Here is a 23,123-nt window from a genome sequence, read left to right on the forward strand (position 1 = left end):
GTTAACATACACGCAGGACCTTTTACTTGTACCAGGGTCATTTTACAGTTTGGTATTTGCACTTATGCATCTATCAACCCATTCCACTTAAATACTTGTAAAATCAGATACTTCTATACTTTTACTAAAGTGGTATTGTAATAGGTGACATCATGTAACTGGACACGGGGTAGCCTCATTCTTCTGTTACATTTTTGACATCCACACACATGAAATAAACGGCGGGAGAGACAGGGAAAGTGTCTGTGTTATTTTATTGTGAAAACTTATGACAGGATGAACTTGCAGGTTAGCACTGCTTTAGAACCGACACCACTCTCCCACCCTCTGTACAGTACACAGTCTATTATTCATGATTCTTTTCTTCAGTGAGCGCGCCATAAACCAAGCGCAGAAAAAAAAAACAGAACGGGCGAGCGAGAGACCGTCCCGGAAGATATAGCGAGAGTTTAGGTGTGTTGCCATGGTGATAGCTATAGGAAAGAAGTATGGGGGAGTTGTCTGAGAAATAAATAAATAAATAAAAGCGGGCGCCTGTTTCATCGAGAGTCTCTCATTCCTCCAAGACGTTCCCTCTAAGGCAGAGCGAGTACAGCACAGAGCGTCAACACCACACACACACACACACACAGCACCTACACACACACCTGTACCGCCATTATCCGGCCCCTCCACTTGTAGTTACAGCACATGAGGCACTCCAATACACACAATGGCAATGGTAGAAATTCAGTAACGGACATGGGTGATTTTAGGACTCTTCCTTAAGTTTAATAGCATAACACCAGCACCATCATATCCTGGCAACACCAGCCTGATTTCACGAGCTTCACATTTGTTTCTCTCTCGTAGATCAGTCTGGCCCTTTCTCCAATATCCGTGGGGAGGAGCCTAATCAAAAAAATGGCCGGGTCAATCAGAGCCCACGTTCTGACCTTACGTTTGTCCTTTATAGTGGACGGCAGCTTCTGATTGGTTCATGTAGTCATCAATCTATCCTCAACGGACGGAGAGGGTTGAAGGGCCCGGTCTGACTAGAGGCTAGGTGACGACTATATGAACCAATCCCGGGGCTGCCTTCCACTAACGGATGAACGTAAGGGCTCTGATTGGCCTGGTTATTTTCTGCCTAGGCTCCTCCCCACGGAGATTGGAGAAAAGGCCTATATACAGGCTATATACTATACACTATACCTCTGCTCAGTAAAGAGAGAACACACACCATGTTATGTTAGGGCAACGCAGAGACACATGAAACCAGCCACAGAAAATGCTGTAAAATGTCAATTAGCCTTTCAAACGCACTAAAATTATCAAAGGCAATGACTTAAATGTCTTCCACTGGTATTGCTCTTCACATGTGCTCTGTAAACAAATAAGAACTTTTTGAACTTGCCAGAAAACCATGCATTTTGGATAGTATTCATGGGTTATGATAACATTGTACTCATGAAAGTAATTGCTGAGGAAAATGACGTTCTGGCTACAACACCATCTGATGTTAAAACACCCCTAAGGTAGCCTACACTGTTCACAACAGATAGTTTGGATAAATCAGTTGTAAAAGTCCATCACCTTTTTCCAGAGCAGATGGCATCCCCATTCCTTATCCTGTCTACAAAGCTGTTTTGTTAGCTGTTTCTCTTATTACTATACCTTATAGCACAGCAATCTCAGCTTTTAATTTGGCGGGTACGTATCATAACTGATATGAATAGTGGTCAAATATGGGAGATAAGGCCCAGGTTGTAATACATCATTTAACATTTTATGATTCTTCATGATTACTGGCAAACTTTATCTTTTTGTTTACAGTGCAAGTCAAGATTCTCAGATGACATAAAAATGACACTAAAGCATTTTTGAGATCGGCAATTCTCTGTTTTTTTTTTTTAAATATCCATGTTTAAAAACATTTTCAGAAAAGGAAAACAGATTCAAATGTATTGGTGTGAGCAGGATCTGATCTCAGTGTGTGTGTGTGTGTGTGTGTGTGTGTGTGTGTCTGTATATTTACTGTACTGAGGGGCACTGTCATGGGGGAAGTGAATTGAGTGTGAATGGAGTTGTCTTCAAGTAAAATACACATCCATATTGGTGTTGATGTATGTGTTGCGTTCGGTGCCCCTAAAATAAAAAAATGAATTTTGTTGCTTCCTGTTGCAAAGCAGGTGTTTATACTGGTTGTTAAATGTTTATTTGGAAGGTTAGTTGCCAAAAACAGCTTCTGATATTAGATGATTCATTAATAAATATTTAATTCTAGTAAATGCTTGCAATGTAAAAGAAAAAAGAAAAGCACAATTTCTTTTGGTGCGATTAAGTAATCCATTAGGCCTAAATCCAAAATATGAACTGCAGTGTAGAAGCTGATATAGGCCATTCATCTTTTCACCCATAGTCCCTATATCATTTTATAATTATCAATGACTTTTAGAAGCGGATGTGTGTGTGTGTGTGTGTGTGTGTGTGTGTGTGTTTGTCTGTGTCTCTGTGTGTGTTGAGGCAGCCAAAGTAGTATTTCATCGATCCAGCATCCAAACATGACAGCTCCATAAAACAACAGCAGAATGAACATGACATCATGTCGAACAGCATACACAAACATCCAGCACTGGGACTGTAGATATGTCAGAAAACAGGCAGATCAAGAGGAGGAGGAGGGGGGGTTGAGTTCAGGCTTTGCCCCTCTGTACTGCCTGCCACTATGAAAAACTATAATGTTTTCGCTGCAAAAAAAAAAAGACCAAACCACCTAAACTAGAGAAACCCTCTGCTCTCTAAATCCAACATTTCGGGAATACACTCATTTACAGTAGAGTCCACTTTCTTGAAACCACTTTTGTGTCGGTCGGCTAAACAGGAAGCTAACGCTAGCAGCCTGGTAAGTGTAGCTTAAGATAAATACAAGTTGATGTTGTGTCACACAGAGCTGCTAGCATAGCTTCAGTCTATTTTTTTAAAGTTTTGTTTTTACCTTTAGACAGAGCCAAGCTAGCCGTTTCCCCCTGGTCCTTATGCTAAGCTAAGCTAACCCTCTACTGGCTGTAGCTCCATGTTCGTATAGAATTCCGTATCAGGTAGTTAACGTCACACTATCCCTTTGTTTATAATTGGTAATGAATGATATTTACCTGCACTTTACTGTTCATAATGTGTTCACCTGTACACGAGTAGATAAGCAATATAAGTACAAATCATCATCCAATCACGTTCTGTGTTCCTTTCAGCAAATATTTAATTCAGTCTAAGAATAGACATCGTTTCAAAAAGCAACATAAATATACCTGTAGGCTGGATTTTAAATATAAATAACAAACAACTGAACTGTGAACAGGCCTGTGGAGTTCAGAATAGGGACAGAAGCGCTCGAAAAATGCAGTAGTTTGTTTTCTTGCCCGCATGGGGATTTCTTCTTTTTTTTTTTTTACCAGCTCTGTTTGCTTGAGAAGGCTGACCTTTCACTGCAAGGAGGGGAGTTATCATTGACACTGATTTCTTTTTTTGAAGTGGGATAGTAGAAACAAGAGAGGCCTCTGTGATGGCTAGTCTGCTGGCTAAGAGTTCTTTTGTGTGTGTATAGTTCGTCTTCTAAATTCTAAAGGTTAAAGGTGCAGTTCAACCCGCTGCTCTGTCACTGTGGTAAAGCGGAGAGATGCTGCCTGCCTGCCTGTGCCTCTGCTTAGAACTGCTGAGTAAGAAGAAGCTGCGTGGCATCAACATCAGCAAAGGAGTGCTAATGTGTAAGCTGATCGGGTTTTTTTTGTTTGTTTTTGTCTGTCTCTCCCAGGAGGAAGCCGTGCTGAGAATACCGCCATTGTTTTCTTGCAGGCGGACAGAGGCCAGGGCTTCACGCCAGGCCAGAAGCTCTGTTCCTTTATTAGAGCCAGATGTCTGTGTGGGGGTAAAAAAAAGAAAGAAAAAAAAGGGCTTTTCTCTAATTATAACCCACACACGCAGGCATGTACTTTTTATAGTTTTAGTACTTCAGAAAGAATGGGTTTGCTGCAAAAAATATCCACAAGAGTATATGGCCTGAAGGATAATTTACTATTTTTATAATATAAGATTTGGTCACCACGTCTATCTGTAAAGGCTGTTACATACTCCGCGAGAAGAAAGAAGAAAGTTCTCGGTGACAGAGCTGCGAGAAGTTCTTTCTGGTCTGACATTACATACTTCACGAGAACTCAACTGCTGAACTCCTCACCGCGGCGCATTGTTACCATGGTAATTGACTCAGTAGCGCCAGCTGATTTCACTTCGCTTTCCTCATTGACTTCAGACTGACCAATCACACAATAGTTCTCGGACAAGCTGCGAGAAGAAAGTTCGGCACGGGTGGTGTGTCGAGAACAAGCTACGAGAACAGCTAAACAAGAGCTGAGAGAAGAAAATGACGTCATTTTCTTCTCGCAGCTCTGTCACCGAGAACTTTGTTCTTTCTTCTCGCAGAGTATGTAACAGCCTTTATGCTGACATTTCTCTCACTAGTTTAATTTTAAATAAATGGGGGTTCTCCGACTTGATACTTTATAGTGGAGCAGACTTGGAAATTGCAGTATGAGCTGTAAAGTATATTTGACCTAAGTAAAACAAATCTAAAATCTATTAAAATTGAGTGCAGCAGAGGCAGAGACATTTACTCTAATGTACGTTGAAACAAGGCCTCATAGATGCTGAATACCACATTTCCCATAATGCAACTTAATATTATTTTCAGGTAAGGCCTCCCCGCCTGGTAAGCACCCACATTTTTAACCTGTAGTTTGTTGTTACCCGACTCTGATTTAAACAATAAGAAATTCCTAACCACCATTACCATGATAACCCTAACGACATCATCTCTCTCCCTCCTGTATAATACTTAGCTGTAATCCAATAGACAGAATGATGGCGAGTGCCGTTATTAACCTTGACATGGTTTAGCATGGCTAACATCAATCACGTTACAGTATAAGATACAGATCATTGATGTGGGAAGTAGATATGTTGATGCGTACACTGAAAGCCGCAGCTTGTTCTAATGTTTGAGAAAGTGGGGGCAATGATGCGAGCGTGGATCTCTGAGACTCTCACAGACGCTTTGGCGCCAAATGTTTGACAACAAAAAGTGGAAAATAACTCATACATCTGATGATCCCAGACACAGAAGGACAAAGCCACAGGCTGATATGTACCGTACACCTTTCAGAAATACAGACGCTTTGATGCATTAGTAATGTATCGGAGGCAAGCTGTGAAGAAGAAACCAACATCACTAAATTAAACAGTTCAACCTTTTCAGTCCAGGAGAGATGAAAAATGAAATCTTCCTGTCTTATATAAACAAATCAAATTAAATAACCTTTTGTTGTTGCTGCTCGCAGCAATGCTTCATAAGACATAAGATAAAATCAAAAAAATAAGCATAAAGACAGAAAATAATCTTAATTTACTGTAAGACATGTTTGGTCGTGGGCGTAGCCCTGGGCGTGTCCATTGAGCCAGTGGGCGGGGCATGGTGGGGCGGGGTTATGAGATCCAGAGCCTTTCACCCATTTCACCTGCACCACAGGCTCTCTTTTCTTTCTTTGCAGACTTGGCACAGCTGGTGCGGCCACCCACATGAAAGTATCCTGTACCTTACTAACCACGTCCTGTAGCTCAAATTGTTAAGGATGCTTGGTGTTACAGGCAATGATTTATTGAGCACTTCCACACTTTACTGCTGCAACAGTAACACAAGAGGCCCCATCCCCAAACACCATTATGATAGAGACCAATGAGAACTTGTTTATTAAAAGTTGTTGGCTGAAGGCCATGTTGCCACTGTTACAGTTGTGGAGGTTTTGAGGGTAAAGTCAGTAGCCATCTATTACAGGGCGTCCTTGAGGCGGTTGATGAGCCAATTTCCATCTAAAATGTATGAATCTAATGAGGGCAAGGGTGATGGGCGCTTTCAAGCTGCGCTGACGGAGCAGCGAAGGTCATGACGGGCATTTTACAATTTGACGGAGTTTCTCTATTGATCAGGGGGAGGGAAGATAAGCTTAGCTCCCACGATGCATTGGGGGTCAGGGCGCGTGCGAGGCCGCTGTTTGCCTTGCAGATTCTGAAGCAGCCTAATTTGTCAGCAGTTTGTTTTAAAAATGTAGGGAACATCATCAGGAGAATCCCTCTTGAAGTCCGTCCTCTGAGGGTAAGTTCCCCTTTCCAAACACCTTGAAGTCCTGCTTCACCCACACAATGTTTTGTCTCTGCATGCGTTTGGTTCATTTAGCCCACATTCTCATCCAATCAGTTCTCTCTGAATCACCCAGAGTTGATTGGACATCCTCCCCACTTATGCCCAGACAAGCACACGTTACCATTCTTTCTTTGAGCACCTGTTTTATGTCTAATTCAGACCGCACAGGCCTGCAAGGTACAACAACAGTTTTCTAAAATCAAGTTTGCTTCCAAAACATTCCGGACCTCCACTCACTGTTTTGCCTCCATTAAACAAGGCAGCCATTCTCAGAGTCCCAGCTCTGTCCTCCGTTAGTCCAGCCGGAGGTAGCTGGGCGTGGTGTAGTTGAACATGAGGAAGTCTAACTTGTAGAGCTGGTAGAGTTGGATCTGCTGCTGAGTGCTGATATTGCTGAAGAACTGGGCTGTCATGGCATCTGTGGTACGGGTGGACTTGGCGTAGCTGGGGAAGCGCAAGGAGTCGCCAACGCCCGCCAGCTTCAACACGTAGTTTGCGTCCTCTTCCAGCGTCTCGTACTTGCCCACCATGTCGTAGTGGATGTGACATGGGTGACACAGCTGGTAGACGGTCTGCCAGTGCTCGTTGAGTGGGCCGTCACGCTGCGTTGCCGGGTCCACCAAGTACTCTGCGAATTCCTTGAATTTGACATCAGCGCCGTTGAGCAGGGCATCCTGGGTGGCGTTCTTGCGGTAGCGTCGGATTATGCGTGTGCCGAATCGCTTGTGGAAGGAAGAGTTGTACTTCAGGGTGAACTTGTTGCGGTAGGCAGAGACCAGCCTCTCGAAGGGCTCGCGGACAAAGAGGAACTTGAGATAGTTCTTGAGGCGGTGGTTGATCTCAGCAATACTGTACTGGTTCAGCGTCTTCAGGTTGGAGGGAACATGGGCTTCGTTGGAAGGGATATCCATTGGGTCACTGTGGGCAAGAGGCACGAGGACAGTGAGGAACAATGGCACATCACAAATGACCAGTGTAATAAAGGCAAAACCCAGAAATGGAATCATACATTACACACAAGACATGCATTTTTTTCTTAGACTCACCTGTATTTGCCCCGGCCTGTGAGCACCATCATGACACGTTTCCAGTTAGTGCAGGCCACCTTGGGGACGTAGCAGTAGATGAGCTCGTGGTCCTCATCAACCACCAGGTGTTTGAGGTCTGCGGGCGTCAGGACTCTGCGCTTACGGCTGGATGCACTGTAGACGCGACAGGAATCCACTACCTGGTCCCTCCGGGCCTGGTGGAGGACGGCCGCTCCAGACAACTCCGGCTGTAAAGGTAGAGAAGGAAGCGGAGTGGGGGAAAGATAAGAGTCATTACTGTGAAACTCCAAAAAAGGGCTTTCAGGAGGTTCTCATCTGGATATGAAGATATGTTGACCTATCCAATGTTATTCTAAACATTTGACTCTGATTTTTCGTTTTGTTTTGCTAAGCCCTTTCAACAGAATTTATTAACTACTTTTTTGGGTGAAAAAGTATAGTTGTGTTACTAATTAAATACAACCATCTCTCTTTTTCTCAACCTGCAACTTTTCTGAAAACCTGTGTTCAAAACCCCAGTCACATTTCTCTGACATAAGGGGAGAAGCCACACCCCCTCATTACCAACCTAACTTAGCTTACCAACCTCCACCTGTGATAAGCCACACCACCATACACCTCTGAATCTAACTGGCAGTTACATTCAAACCAACAGTTAGATTCGGGGAATGGGCTTTTTTTGGAAGGCGGGGCTTAAAGAGACAGCCTCTAAAACGGAGCGTCTCAGACAGAAGCTGAAAAGGGGAAATTCAACAATGGCACTCTGAGAAATAAAAAAGTTTTTTGGACACTACACCAAAAAAAAAATGTTCTAGTAAAAAACCCAAATTACAATTTCAAACCTGAAAATGGGCATAATATGTGACCTTTAAGATCTCAAAAAACTCAAAACATTGCTTACGCATTTACTGTATTAGTGTTACTGTATCACTTCCTTTGGGGTGTTAGGAAAAACTGAACCACAGCAGGAAGAGAGAGATAGAGAACATTATTAATCTCAACTTTTATGATCATGCTCATCTCTTTATTGGCTATCTGTTCCTCCTACATGAGTCGCTTCACAGACTATGATAGCGATGAGTCCATGGGTATCCACGGAAATAATGATATTGGAGGATATTACAGATATTGAGTGTTCAATGTGCGCAGATGCAGCAGTCAGCAATCATTCATCCGAGGCATACTTTATATTCACGGTGATGCTCGTAATGGCAGGAGGGAAAGGAGGAGGCTGGCTGCCTTTCTCCCCCAGAAAGAGTTTGAGGCCTGAGGGCTTTTTTGCAACTGAAAGGCATGGAATGTTTACTTGCGCCTCTTGATTATTTTTCCTCTGGCCCTGAATTCCCCTCCAGGGCAGTGCCCCCTCTGGGTTTCCACACAGAATTCTAAATTGATTGTACCGTGGCATGCATCTTTAACGCTCTCTCCGTCCCACTCACAACAAGTGCGGCCTTTCAGTTCAACAGTGGTCAGGGCTGAGAGCTGCTGACATGAGGTGCTGAAATAACTCAGGGGACCACCTCCAAGCGCTACACTTCCAAGACAGCTTGACTAAAGAGGTTTGTATGTATCCTTCTTTGAACTCCATTTTTTCAACCGTGTCTGGGAGGAAACCAATCTTTTACACCTTTTTAACTGAGGAAAAGACATACAAAAGCGAGCAAGAAGAAGTCACAAGAGGAGCTGTCAGCATACTTGACCTTTAAATTCTGAGATATTTCAGGTTAATGTCTGTGAAAGTCATGTTTCATAGTCTGTTCTGCTCTCAGTGAGCTCCATTGGATAGTCATCATGTGGCATATGGATGGATCATAGGTTGATGCTCTTTTTTTATCAATAGGGTTAGGAGGTGGTATAATTCAAACAGTATATTCACATCTGAAAAATTCTCACTCGTATTTTCGTAGATATTAGAGTCATGGGAATGCTATCAGTTTAAAATAATTGTTGAGAAACATGTTTTGTTTTCCATATAGACTACTGGCATTGGTATGGAACCTATGCAAAACAAATGTAACAACAATACAAACGTCAAATGGTTCATATCGCAGAATGTCTCTGACTGAATTGGTTTGAGCAACAATAAGTTAATAACCTGGCCCCAGAAAATGTATTTTCTTCTCACAAGACTTATTAAGAATAGGGATAATGCGTGCACAAGATAAGAGCATGGGTTCACTTCTCACTATCACAAAAAAATTACTTTCCACATATGGATTTTGTTCACACATGAAAATAAGTTGCGCACACACACACACACACACACACACACACACACACACACACACACACACACACACACACGCAGTTAATAGATTAAGTGTGCAGTGAATCTCGTACCCACAACAAATAACATACAAAACACACTATCTTATTTCCACCTGATAAAATCATATATGGACAACTCAATATACTGTTCCACAAGATAAAACATATTACATTTCCCCTGTTGGCTATTTGAAAGATGAAATTCAAGTTTGACTGTAGAACTTTATCAGTTTCTGTTATTTATTGCAGAGAATTGTTACCCGCTGCTTAACCTCTTACACTATATACAGTATATCTTCTAAATGACTATTTCCAAAATCTCGTTTCCCTGTCATATCAAATGCTTCTTTATAGCATTTTGAGGGGGAATGTGAATTGACATAATGGATTATGAACGTCTCTGCCTCCCTCTTCTTCTCTCTTTGTGTGCAGCCCTCTCCTCCCTATTCATGCCTACGCCTGGCACATCAAAGCCCACGAAGGCGTTACAGCGAATAGCAGCTCTTTGTTGATGCAAATCTTTGCTTTTTTCATCCACATCCAGCTATGACTCACACAAAAATGTTGCATGCCAGCTAGCGTGCGGCCCTCCATCCCATCACAAATGCTGCAATTAACATGGGGGGGTGAAAAGAGACAAGGGAGGGAAATCTTGTCATCTTGCTTTCCTTATCTCTCTACTCTCTCCACAGGATTACTTTCGGCCATTTTATCACGGGCTCAGTCCAGTCTTTTGTGAAGTCCCGATGAAAGGGTATGAGGGATGATTTGAGATGAGTGAGGGCGATATGATTATAGCGTCTGAGAAAGAAGCCCTGATAAGTATCGCTGACTTGAGGGCCAGGGGTCAAGCCGTTCCCATGGCATAGGGCGGACACCGTTTCTTGCATATTTGCTCGCACATTAACCCCTCTTAATCCCCCCCACTGTGGACATGAACTAGTGGGTCAGCAGAGAAAAAAAAGTCATAAAACCACGGCCATTAAAAGTCATTAGCAGCTTAAACACGACAAGGCCCAGTTAAGTTTGATCTCTTCCGATTGGTCAAGTACCCATTGGTCGTGCTTCCAAATACTCAGCTCAGCAGTTTCTATGTGCTATACGTCTATGTCGTATATAGATAGGTGTATCAGCTTTTTGCGCTCACTCCCTAGTATCTATTCTGTCAAAACTGCATACATGTAAACCCAAAAAGCTCACCATCTAGGCGTTGTATATGCTAATAGAAGTAACTCCATTATCTTGTCTCGAAATGTTCTCGAAAAAACCCATTGTACATTCATTCTCTTTTCTCGTCGCTGCACATTTGTCGCCGAAATGTGAAAGAAACTGATGACATAGACGGGGGATGTTGAGATTGTGTTTTCCCATATTTGCGAGTGTTCATTTCCTTGGCCACGGCCGTATTATTGTCGCTGAAAGTTGTTATGAGTTTGAAAAATGATCTGACAGATCAGCACGGACCCTCTGTAATGAATGGCTTCCTCCCGATATGCTGACGGTTGCAGGGGGGAGTGAAAAGAGAAAGAGGGAGGAAGGAAGCGACAGTATAAGAGATTACAGAAGGAAGGGTGGAAGTACATGAAGTCAAACCAGAACATACTGTATAGGTCCATTGCAACTGTGAATTATTATCCTTAAAGACCTACTTCACCGGTGGGAATATGAAGGTGTATTGAACTCTCAGATCCTATGTAGTATAAATGTGCAAACATTTTTGAAATCGGTTCATTTTAGCCTGAGATGGTATCACTGTCTAACCCTACATTTTACTAATGTGACATCACTTCAGTAAAAATGTAGAGTTAGGATTAACAGGGCAGCTGGGCCAAGGGAAGACTGAGGAAAGACTGAGGGAAGAAAAACCTCATTCATTATATTATAATAGCGATTTTATAATGATAGAATACCGGTTCCGTATGGGTGAAGTAGTCCTTTAACAGTAGGAATTATCAATGTAATATAATGCAGTGATTGACCAATGAAGACACAGCATTTATCAGTGCTGTGGAATAAAACTAGTTATCGCTACAGTTACATTTTATTTGCACTACGTCTTGCACTTTATGTTGGAGGGTTATTTTGGGTCTCAGGTGTCTCATTGCACTGTTCAGACTGACGCGCCCCACACACATCCTGCGTCTACCTCTGGAGCGCGTCGCCTTACCTTACTGCTGCCTCTCTCGGACTTTTCTCGGACACACATGCAACGTCTCAGCAGCTGCTGCTGCTTGTTGGAAGTTTTATTTTGAAGGGGACACACCAGGAAATGGTGAAACTACAGCGAAAGCTGCCAGTATGAAGTCAATATGACTCTCAGCAGAGTATTTCAAGAATCACTTTACTGATTTATACGGGAGAGAGAGAGGGGGGTGTGGTCGGGGAAGAAGAAGGCCGTAGACACAGATAGAGCAACGGAAAACTGTTGCGCTCATCATGATCTTTTTTATTTCTTCACTATATTGGATCTCTATATGTGTCATTTATCCAAAAATGAAATGCCAGAACTAATTGATAATTAGGTTTTGAATCCCTCGGATTTTGATTGCACAATTACATCGTGAAATAAAGGGATTATTTGCGTATACGACTGAGGGATGTTTTATTTTGAAATAAACACACCGGGTAAACGTGTAACTAGAGTGAATGCTGCTGGTATGACTGTCAGCAGAGTATTTCTCTATCAGTTAAAGCACAGAGACGCGAGAGAGACGCGCTGCTCTCAGAAAAGAATAGGCGAGCCTCCTGAGGTGAAGGGGAGCGGCGCTGCAGACGTGCCTCCGACGCGCCTCCGACGCGCCTCAGCAGTGCGTCTGAGGTTGGATGTGTGCTCGCTCTACGTTGATTTCACAGTCTGTGACCAAAAGTCAGACGCAGACGCGAGGTAGACGCGCAGTAGAGGTAGGATGTGTGTGGGGCGCGTGACACTGCCGTGCCTGTTCGAAAACCCCGCGGAGAAAAAAGATTAAAAAAAAAAGTAACTGTCTCCTTATTTCTTCGGTCCTGGGCAGTGGTAGTTCCAGAAACATAATCCAACACAAGACAAAAAAAATCCTGGAATAGTCTAAAGTGAAATTATAGACTATAGGCTTTATAATAAGAGTGAAATGGGTTGTCTTAAAATGGACAAGAGAAAAATTGCTGCCTAACTATTTCAAATTTTAATTCCCGCCTCTTCCTTTATTTTCCCGTCATGCACTGCTTTTTACAGAAAATACCTGTAAACTGCAACATTCTCAGATTTTGCTGTAAAATTATTATTTTCTCCCAATATGCATTGCAATTTACAGTATGATCTTGTAGAACATCAATACAGTAGGATACTGTGAGATTTTAGCTGTACATTTACATCAGAGGTTTACAGTGTAGGTACTGGTTAGTTTTTCTCTTGCCAAATAGTGAGGCCTTGATGTTTAGTAAGCTACTGACACTGTACATTTTTACATATCCTGCTTTGACTATCTGTTGAGGTGCAGGTGTAAACAGTATGGAGGTGGTAGCAGCTTGGCTCTATGGTAATGTTGATCTATACTGGACCACTTCAGCCCATATTGAAAAAATCTGATCAAACAGATTGCGATGAAATTGCATATGGATACTCATGGACACTATGCTAATAGAAGTAACTCCATTATCTTGTCTCGAAATGTTCTCGAAAAAAAAACATTGTACATTCATTCTCTTTTCTCGTCGCTGCACATTTGTCGTCGAAATGTGAGAGAAAGTGATGACACGGGCGGGATGTTGAGATTGTGTTTCCCTTATTTGCGAGTGTTCATTTCCTTGGCCACGGCCGTATTATTATCACTGAAAGTTGTTATGAGTTTGAATGACAGATCAGCACGGACCCTCTGTAATGAATGGCTTCCTCCCGATATGCTGACGGTTGCAGGGGGGAGTGAAAAGAGAAAGAAAGTCTGTGGAGGTCCCTTGACAGTGTCTCTAGTGCCACCACAGGTCAACATTTTGGTTCTTTGGCAAAAGGGCTCGACTACTATAGAATTGGATTAACATAATATGTGGTATGTATTTCTGAACTCTATAGCTAACAGTCGCAATGAAAGATTAAGTAGTTGTTGATGTGAAAACTTCCCAACGTTGTCAAATCCTCTCTGTGAGCATTACAAAAAGGCTGTGCAGTGTTTCTGTCGTCTGACTTGCCTTTTCATTGAATTCATCTGTTGAAAAACACAATATAGAATATGTTAAAGTTATTCATAGGATAAGATTTAAAATGGTGGCTAAAAATCATGGAGGTACTGTATATCTTCATTAATAATTCATTCCAGCGAACTTGCTAAATATGTTTTTTTATAGCGCTGGGAAGAAAATGAGATGCTAATGCATAGCGATATGTAGCCCTGGGTTTCTTCTGCACAGCATTAGTGGGTGTTTTTTTTTCTTTTTTTAAAATGCCTGGAATATCTTTTCCTCCAAGTTCCTATTGCACTTTAAACACTGCAGCAGCCCTTACTGCTTTTTAGATATTTCCTCGATTAATTGTACAAGCCATTCTGTGTCTGGTAGTATAGGGGACATAGGGAACAAAATGGAGAATTGGTAAAAGTGCTGCAAAATTGGCAACAATTTTCATGTTGCTTTTTTAAATTTCTTTGTTGCAAGCCTTGTCTTCTGTTTATACACGCCATTTAAACAAAGATCAATAGCATTCATCTATGTATCTCCCTTTCTCTCTCTCAAACACAGACACACACACACACACACAGACACACACACACACACACACACACACACACACACACACACACACACACACACACACACAGCACTAAAGGCACTCTGTCTCTCTCTGACCCTCTCTACTTACAGACTGGCATTCATAGAGTGGGCAGGAATAAAGCTGCCAGTGTACCGCAACTGTATAGCAAACACACACACACACACACACACACACACACACACACACACCTTCACCTGCGTCTCTGTAAAAGGCAACAAGGCGAGGGCCCTTCCATAAAACCTGGACAATGCTGACAGTTTATGAGGTGGAATGCGTCCTCTCCACTGAGGTTGGCGGCACATTCACTGTTTTCGTTGCGTCATTTATGAGAAGTCGACCCGACAGAGAGTGACTACACACCTGCCACACGGAAAAGCCCAGAGGAAATGTTTCCTTAAAGCTATTTATCAAGGGAAACTAGTGAGAACACATGCTCTCTTTTCTTGAATGCCCATGTAGCTCCATACATATATACATACAGTACATACATACACACACACACACACTGTGGCTCAGTTGGTAGAGCGGGTTGGCCGATGATCAAAGGGTTGGAGGTTCGATCCCCGCCCTGCCACCTGTGTCACAGTTGTTGTGTCCTTGGGCAAGACACTTCACCCACCTTGCCTCGTGTGAATGTCGATGGTTAGCCTGCTAACTCCGAGGGGTACATGTATTCATCAAAGGTAAAATAGAGCAACTGTAGGAAATAACGGGGTGGATATTTTACATGTTCGGATAATCAAAGTGCTATTATTAAAACTAAGACCTTCATGTAGTGCAGCGTTTTGGATAACTGGATAATTGAACTGGTGACAAACAGTAAAAGTCACTCATGTTGTAACGGATAACGAGTGAACTAGTTAACATGATACAAGTCTTTTTATGTCTGATGACACATCTCAGTGCTACATCATTCAAATAGTATTTCATTAACTTGCCGTGGCTGTACTTTGATGTGCTTTGATGTTTTTTGCACAAAGGTGAGGACTGCTGTAACTCACAGAACTAGGCTCATGAATAATAATAACACTAACAGTCATACCATCTTTAATGTATGCTACAGTGTGTCATTTTAGAGAATTTCCAGAAGCTACGGTGGCCTTCAAGGACAACAAAGCTAGTTACTAAAGATGGCATCATCCACCACTGCCTCAAGTCTTTCCACAATATCAAGTGATGAGGTGAAGATGTATTTAGCTATTTATTCTATAGTACTTCTTGGTCTTCCAACAGGTGCATTTCCCCAGGACACCCACTATATATAAAAACACGTAAGGCCGTTAAGTTTGTCCGTTCTGTGCTACTGTAGAAGCATGGCGGCCTCAGCACCCCGCTCCTATGTAGATATAAACGGCTCATTCTTATGTAATAAAACAAATATTTTATTTTCAAGTGATTATACACTAATTCAAACATACTGAATATTATATTCAATGTCTACCTGCTCCAATACATTCTACCCACTGAACCTGAATGTAAGAATACAGCCAAGGTCATGTTAAAGGTAAATTCCTCAATCTGGCCATTATATGTGGCGATTTTTAGCAAAAAAGCATAAATGGCGGCTACAGGTTAAACATTTTTCTAGACCCACGGTACTGTGAAGTTATTATGGTAACATTTGCCTGGGTGTAGATCCCTAAACTGTTAGCTAAAATGCCTATTGCAGGTGGCTTTATTCACACATTCTCATTATCTGCTAAATCAGCACGAACCATTAAGTTTTAAGGGCCACATTTCTGGGAGATAGGCCAATTTGAAATATACCAGAATATTCCTATAAAAAAGTTAAACATAGAAGTTACACTCAGCTGCTGCAAAGGGCTGCTGGTACAGTTACTAGCAACCTTGTAGTCACACGCCAGCTTGTCTAACCTCGAGACATCCCAAAAAGTTTTCAAAAAAGCATCCCAAAAACTCAAGAGCTTTGAATCTACTGATTCATTATGTTTGTGCTGATGACTGTTATGTAACATACCGGTGCGACGGTAGTGAATAGACACAGTGTGTATGCCCCCAGGCTAAAAGCACTGGGCTTTCCTGCGGGGACCAAGAATATTTTCGAATTTAATAGCCACGGGGAAATAGAAATGTTTTACTCTGTTGGTATTATCTTTACTCTCACACACACACACACACACACACACACACACACACACACACACACACACACACACACACACACACACACACACACACACACACACACACACACACACGTGGAAATAAACACAGGCACAGACAGGACCTACTGTATACATGCATTAAGGAGAGACGTCATAGCCAATTCACTTCAGCAGTGCTATAGGTAGGTGAACTGGCACCTCTCCAGCTCCCGGCCTACACTCTTAATGAAGTGACTGGTCCCATGCTGGACTATAGAGCAAGGACAGACACACACACACACACACACACGCACACACACACACACACACACACACACACACACACACACACACACACACACACACACACACACACACACACACACACACACACACACACACACACACACACACACACACACACACACACACACACACAGGTTATGCTCTTTGCTGCAGGGCTTTTGTTCAAATCTTAATGGACACTCAGTTAAAATCCCCCCTATTATAATGATGTCCTAATTTGCCCAAAAATATAAATATTTCCCTTACAGCAAATGTCAGATTAGTCCAGAGTACGCTGCAGGGACACTTGACTGTAAACGCTGCCTGTCAACGGACCGTAAGACTGTAGGAAAAAGCACTAGGTTTTAATAGAGAGTTTTAAGTGTCTCTTATTGGTCTAGCCAAGGTTTTTTTTCTACCCCGACTGAGACATGACTACCAGGGCAAAGAAGTGAATATTGGGACAGAATCTGAAATAAAAATTGTTCAAAATGATTGGAGTTAGATATTGATCATACCGACTGCTTCACCGGTAACTCAATTGTGAAATCGGTTTAAAGGGATCAAACTACATAAAGTCAAAGCACTTGGAGGATGAGAAACCAAGAAGGTCCATATATTCTCAATTTCTCAGTGGCCTCCTTTATGCACTGTTGCAGTGAAAACCGAATTATATGTCAAACTTATTACCTCGCCATACCTTGATTATAGTTTATATCACAAAATCATAACGTTTACCTTAAAGGCCTACTTCACCGGTTGGAACATGAAGGCGTATTGAACTCGGAGATCCTATTTAGTATAAATGTGCAAAAAATAAATTAAATCGGATCATCTTAGCCTGAGAAAAGGCAGAAAGAGTGTTTTATGGTCTCACTGTCTAACCCTACATTCCTTCTTGTGACATCACAGTAAGGGTTAGGATTAACAGGACAGCTGGGCCAAGGGAAGACTAAGGGAAGACTGAGGGAAGAAAAACCTCATTCATTATATTATAATATTTTTATAATGATAGAACGCTGGTTCCGTATGGGGGAAGTATTCCTTTAAGCGTTGCCATGCAATGATTATAGAAAGTAGTCATTTTGAAAATCCTGTCATGAAACTTGATACAAAAAATATTCTTTGCACAACCATATCGTTTGAGCAGAAGCAGTGAAAAATAGGAGAGCAGGTAGGAGTCATTTGAGTGCAGTTAATGGGAAATAATTACAAAATTTGAATGTGAAATTACAAAAATCACGCTGTCAAATCAAAAGTCCCAAGCTCTTGAATAGGGGAAAAAAACTCAGGGAAAATCTCCAGGAGAGCTGATTGCAATGGGAACGTTAGCTCGCCTGTGATTGCACCATAAAACCTGTGATAGACGTTTACACTGCTTTGCCCTTGGTTCTGACCCATTATGCTCCTATGTGGAGTGAAAGAAGCACCACTTATGTTGCACACGCCATTGCAGCCAGTGCCCATGTGTTTACTGTGTGAATGTGTGTGTGTGTGTGTGCGACTACGTGTGCGTGTACTGATACTTGTGTAGAAAGATCAGTGTGTCTGTAAGTGTGTGTGTGTGTGTGTGTGTGTGTGTGTGTGTGTGTGTGTGTGTTTGTGTGTGTGTGTGTGCGTTTGTGTGTGTGTGTGTGTGTCTGTGTGTCAGTCGATCTCAAAGAAGAAGAAAGTGGCGGGTATAATTTTAGCACCACCAGACAAGATAATGACAAACTGCTCTGACTTTCCCCTTAAGAGACGTCAAAGTTGCTCTCTCCTCTCGTGAGCATTTTAGCCTTTTTTTTCCTCTCTGTGTGTGCACGGTGTGTTTCAGCTCTCAGGGAGACAGAAGCAGTGGAGTGGGGAGTAAAAAGTAAAAGGAAGGAGGTGAAGAGGGAAAAAGGGTTCACTCCTTTTTTTACAATTGACTAGGGGAAGGTTCACTGATTGGTGCCCTCGGATGGCAGCAAGGAATATTTTTTTGTCAGAATTATGAAGTCTTCATTGTGTGTGTGTGTGTGTGTGTGTGTGTGTGTGTGTGTGTGTGTGTGTGTGTGTGTGTGTGTGTGTGTGTGTGTGTGTGTGTGTGTGATTGTGTGTCTGTGTGTGAAGTCTTCATTTCCCAGAAGTCAAGTATAATGTAACTGTATGTTCATTTTGAAGTTAGTTTGTTAAAATCACGCGGTTACTGGTTATTTTCTCTTTTGCTCAACACAAAAGCTGGGTATAATATGTACTTGACGTTTTGGTTCTTTGTAGGTTTTTTAACTGATTGATTTCATGTTAGCATCAGATTTGACTATAACTATAACTATAAGTACATGCTTTATACAGGCAGAGCTTTCCATTACTCAGGCTATATCTTCGCTGATTTAGAGCGCGACACTGCAGCTCAATAGTGTAACAATTTGAACTTGTGGATAACGTGATGAAACTTTGCCAGTTTTGTATTACAATTGTACAGAAATATTTGAATAAATATGTAAACTTGGCAATGTCAGACAATTCACAGCAGCCAATTAAAGGGATAGTCCAGTATTTTTGAAGTACATACTGTGCAAATCCTTCTTTAATGCACTTTCAGAATATATGGCTAAGAATGATTATGGGGCGTTTAGTTGATGTAAGATCTTAAGAAGTTGAGATTTTTGGATTTCAGAGTATTTATATAAACTGATGTTTCGATAATGGCCTTCACATACAATACACTGAAACACCACCTATCAGTGTAACACAATACAATTTGAACGCAGTATAATTCGACCTTGGGTTCACAATGTATCTCATACATCTTTAACTAAAAGGAGATGAAGAAGAATCCCAGGCATTTTCACTTAGGGTTTATTAATGATGAATGCCCCATATGATGATTAAATCTACTCCCCTACTCCCCCCTATAAGAAGCCATGTCTCTGGTTGGCATGCACAGAGAGTGATGTATGGTATGTATCCTGCAGTATATACACTAAGACATGGCTCGGCCTGGATAAGCCAAGCTTGTGAAAGAGCCACCCATTTCAAAGATGGATGGAATTAATAAAACACATGGATAAAGGAGCTAGAAGTGTAACTCAGAGGGCACTCAGTAGCTGTCACATCAGGCTCAGTCTAATTGTTATAAAGCACTCGCATTTGCATATAATTAAAGCACTTCTCCCAGTGGGGTTATATTATACAATAAGACATGACTGAGGGCCAGCCTCTCTCTAGGGTTAGTCAAGGCTCATAGACTAGTATGTCATCCTTGTGTTACTTGGCAAGTAATGCATAAGGCTCACTTATCCCAATGCGTTTGGCTATGCTGCCGTGCTGCAGGAGTGGCCGGACAGAGCAAAAATACCGCAAGAGAACAAAAAACGGACAAAAAAACAAACAATGGATCAATAATTTTGTACGAAATGTATTTGGATGCTAATTTTGAACACGCCACACCAGGGTAGGAAATAGGCGAGGAATTAGAATTTCCCACTAAATGGTATTTCAAAGGTCTTAAAAAGTATTACATTTGATTTGAAGAACCCTGGCAGTACGTAATGCACCACAGATACAAGCACTGAGTATCAGAAAAAACATCTGATCCCAGAAGATGTCTTATTTTCTCACAATGAAAAGTTCAACAAGTTCTTTTTTTAAATACACTCTAGATGTGTGCAGGCGTAACTCATTTCACCGATGCTCTTTTCCCTGCATGCAGTATCATATTACATCCACAGACATATCATTTCAAAAGAACATCCAATTAGATGAAACAGACAGTAAAATAGGTCACGACATGACCAATTTGTTGGCACCGCAGTGTAACATTTTTTCTTCTTCTCCCTAATGACAGTTTTTGCCTTGATTTAATATGATTTCCGTTCTGTTGAATTTTCTAGTGACTTTGATCAATGCTGGAGCCCAATCAGAAGTATGCTCAATAACAGCTTTTCTTTATTTTTTTTTCCCTCGGGAGCATTTTGTCAGCTGTTCATGTCACAACAGATCTGCAAACAGTTCCTATGTATTGCAGAAGGAAAAAACACTTTGTGGACATGCAATTCAAACTGAATCTACATTAAATATACATACATTCCTCTTAAAAAAGAAATCAGGGTATATAACGCCTTCTTGTGAAGGAGTCGGGGATGCAGCTGGGTTTGATGTGTGTATACAATGTGCGTTCCCATAGAATTGATTGTAAAGTCAATTTCATGATCCAATTTTCCCATGTTCTCTGTGGCTATAGGTACAGTACTGTCTCTTCTCTCTGCAGTGTATCCCTTGTGCCTTGTTTCCACTGCACAGCACAGTTCGGTACGGCCAGGCAAGGTATCCCTAGATTCTTCTGACTTGTGTTTCCACTGCTGCTGGTACCCTTAGGTAGGCGGGGTTTATGCCAGACGGTCAGAGTATACAGTCTATAGGTCAGAGTCGTTGGGACGGCTTGGTACCCAAATAAAAGGGTGACAAATGGGTACAACACCACAGGCCGCTTATTTTGGTACCCTTTCCAACTTTTGACAGTGGAAATGAAAAATTCAATGTGTTTGAGGAGCCGTACCGAACTGAACCGAACCGTGCAGCTCAGAGGAAACAAGGCTTTTGTCTCCCTCCTTTCTTCAGCCGTGTTCATGTGAACCCTCTGGAGATGGACGGACACAGAAAAGAAAATCCTCCTCTTCTAAATCCCTTTGTCTTTAAAGCCAGGATGACTTATCCAGCTTCACACACACACACACACACACACACACACACACACACACACACACACACACACACACACACACACACACACACACACACACACACACACACACACACACACACAAGTCAAAGTCGCACACATGCAGTGAATAACTATGGTCAAAGCCTGACGCTCTTACAGTGGAGCAGCACTGAGACAGCTGCTTGGGTTTCTTTGCTGTGTGGCTGAAAGGTGTGCCGCTACTTTCAAGTCTGTGCCAGTCTCTGCTGCACTACACACACACACACACACACACACACACACACACACACACACACACACACACACACACACACACACACACACACACACACACACACACACACACACACACACACACACACACACACACACACACACACACACACACACACACACACACACACACACACGACTTAAGTGATGGGTATATAGCAGAATATCTGTAGCCAGTGAAACAATCCAGACAGGTATTATCTGTAGGGCCCAGGCTGGAGCAGACACTTCCCCTCCCCTCCCTTCACTGAATACATTCATTTCTGACTGCAGGAAAATTGCCTCTCTCCACAACATGATGAATATTTTTACAGACAGTTTATTTCAAACCGTTTTCCAATTAAAACTGTTGGTGGTCCAACCTAGACCTAGACACGCCAGACACTGCAGGTGATAAGGGTAAAAATCCTAACTCACAGATATCATCGTGAAACTTTTATAGTTGAAAATAGACATTGAGAGAGTTATTTTTTTGTAATGCAACTTAACTTAACTCATACATCTTATTGATCAGATGTTTATGGATAACACAACTAGTTTCATATCCCTTGTGTATTGTTGTTTCACATGAATTATCATGATTCACCCCATTGCGCTTGTAGGACTATGGATGTGATGAACTGTCATTATTGTTCTGCATGGGATTTTGAATGCTAAATGTCCTCCTATCAGGAAGGGGATGCTCTTTATTAATGTTAAAGACCTACTTCACCGGTGGGAATATGAAGGTGTATTGAACTCTGAGATCCTATGTAGTATAAATGTGCATTTTTTTTTTAAATCGGTTCATCTAAGCCTGAGAAAAGGCAGAAAGAGTGTTTTATGGTCTCACTGCTTAACCCTACATTTTACTAGTGTGACATCACACTAGTAAAAATGTAGGTTTAGGATTAACAGGACAGCTGAGCCAAGAGAATAAAAACCTAATTCATTATATTATAATAATAGCGATTTTAGAATGATAAAACGCCGGTTCTGTATGGGTGAAGTATTCGGTCCATGGTGGCTTCACAATGAGAATGTAGGTGCAGAGCTCTCTTTCCCTCTCTGCTCATAAGAAAAACAAAATAGTTTTAAAATGATGAATTCCCGACCTTGGAGGCACCAGTTAACTTAACAAGCTCACCATAAACTTCATTCAGTAGCTGCTTAGCTGCTCTGCCTTTTTGGATAAGTTTGGGATTTTTTTTTACACCAGCTGTTTCATAGACCAAGAAGGAACACTCAATCTCAAATTATATATATATATATATAAGATTTTATTTGGACATGGACATGACAATGTCATTGGACGAACCAGATGCATTGTTTACAGTGTGTTAGCATAAATGCTAGTTTACAACACCTGTCCACAGGAGGCTTTTTAAAAACAACAAAATAAACTAAACAAAACAGAAACAAGATCAAATACTGATAAAAAACTGATAATTAAAAGAGTAAAAATGCAGAATACAATAGAGTACAGAGCAGCAATATAATGAGTCAA

General features: G+C 41.7%; 1 protein-coding gene across 2 annotated transcripts in view; it reads right to left on the minus strand.

Annotated features, from left to right (window-relative positions):
• Positions 1-289: 289 nt before the first annotated feature.
• Positions 290-23,123, minus strand: part of chst11 (carbohydrate (chondroitin 4) sulfotransferase 11) — a 100,821-nt gene continuing 77,987 nt past the window's right edge. For both annotated transcript variants that reach the window (XM_080050963.1, XM_080050962.1), the window contains exons 3-4: positions 7,276-7,505; positions 290-7,147 (exon numbers count right to left, since the gene is read on the minus strand). In XM_080050963.1, the coding sequence (XP_079907089.1) occupies positions 6,523-7,147; positions 7,276-7,505 (855 nt within the window). In that variant the 3' untranslated portion in view covers positions 290-6,522. The remainder of the gene's footprint in view (positions 7,148-7,275; positions 7,506-23,123) is intronic.

Source organism: Ammodytes marinus (genome assembly GCF_949987685.1).
Source record: "Ammodytes marinus genome assembly, chromosome: 22".
NCBI classification, from domain to species: domain Eukaryota; kingdom Metazoa; phylum Chordata; class Actinopteri; order Uranoscopiformes; family Ammodytidae; genus Ammodytes; species Ammodytes marinus.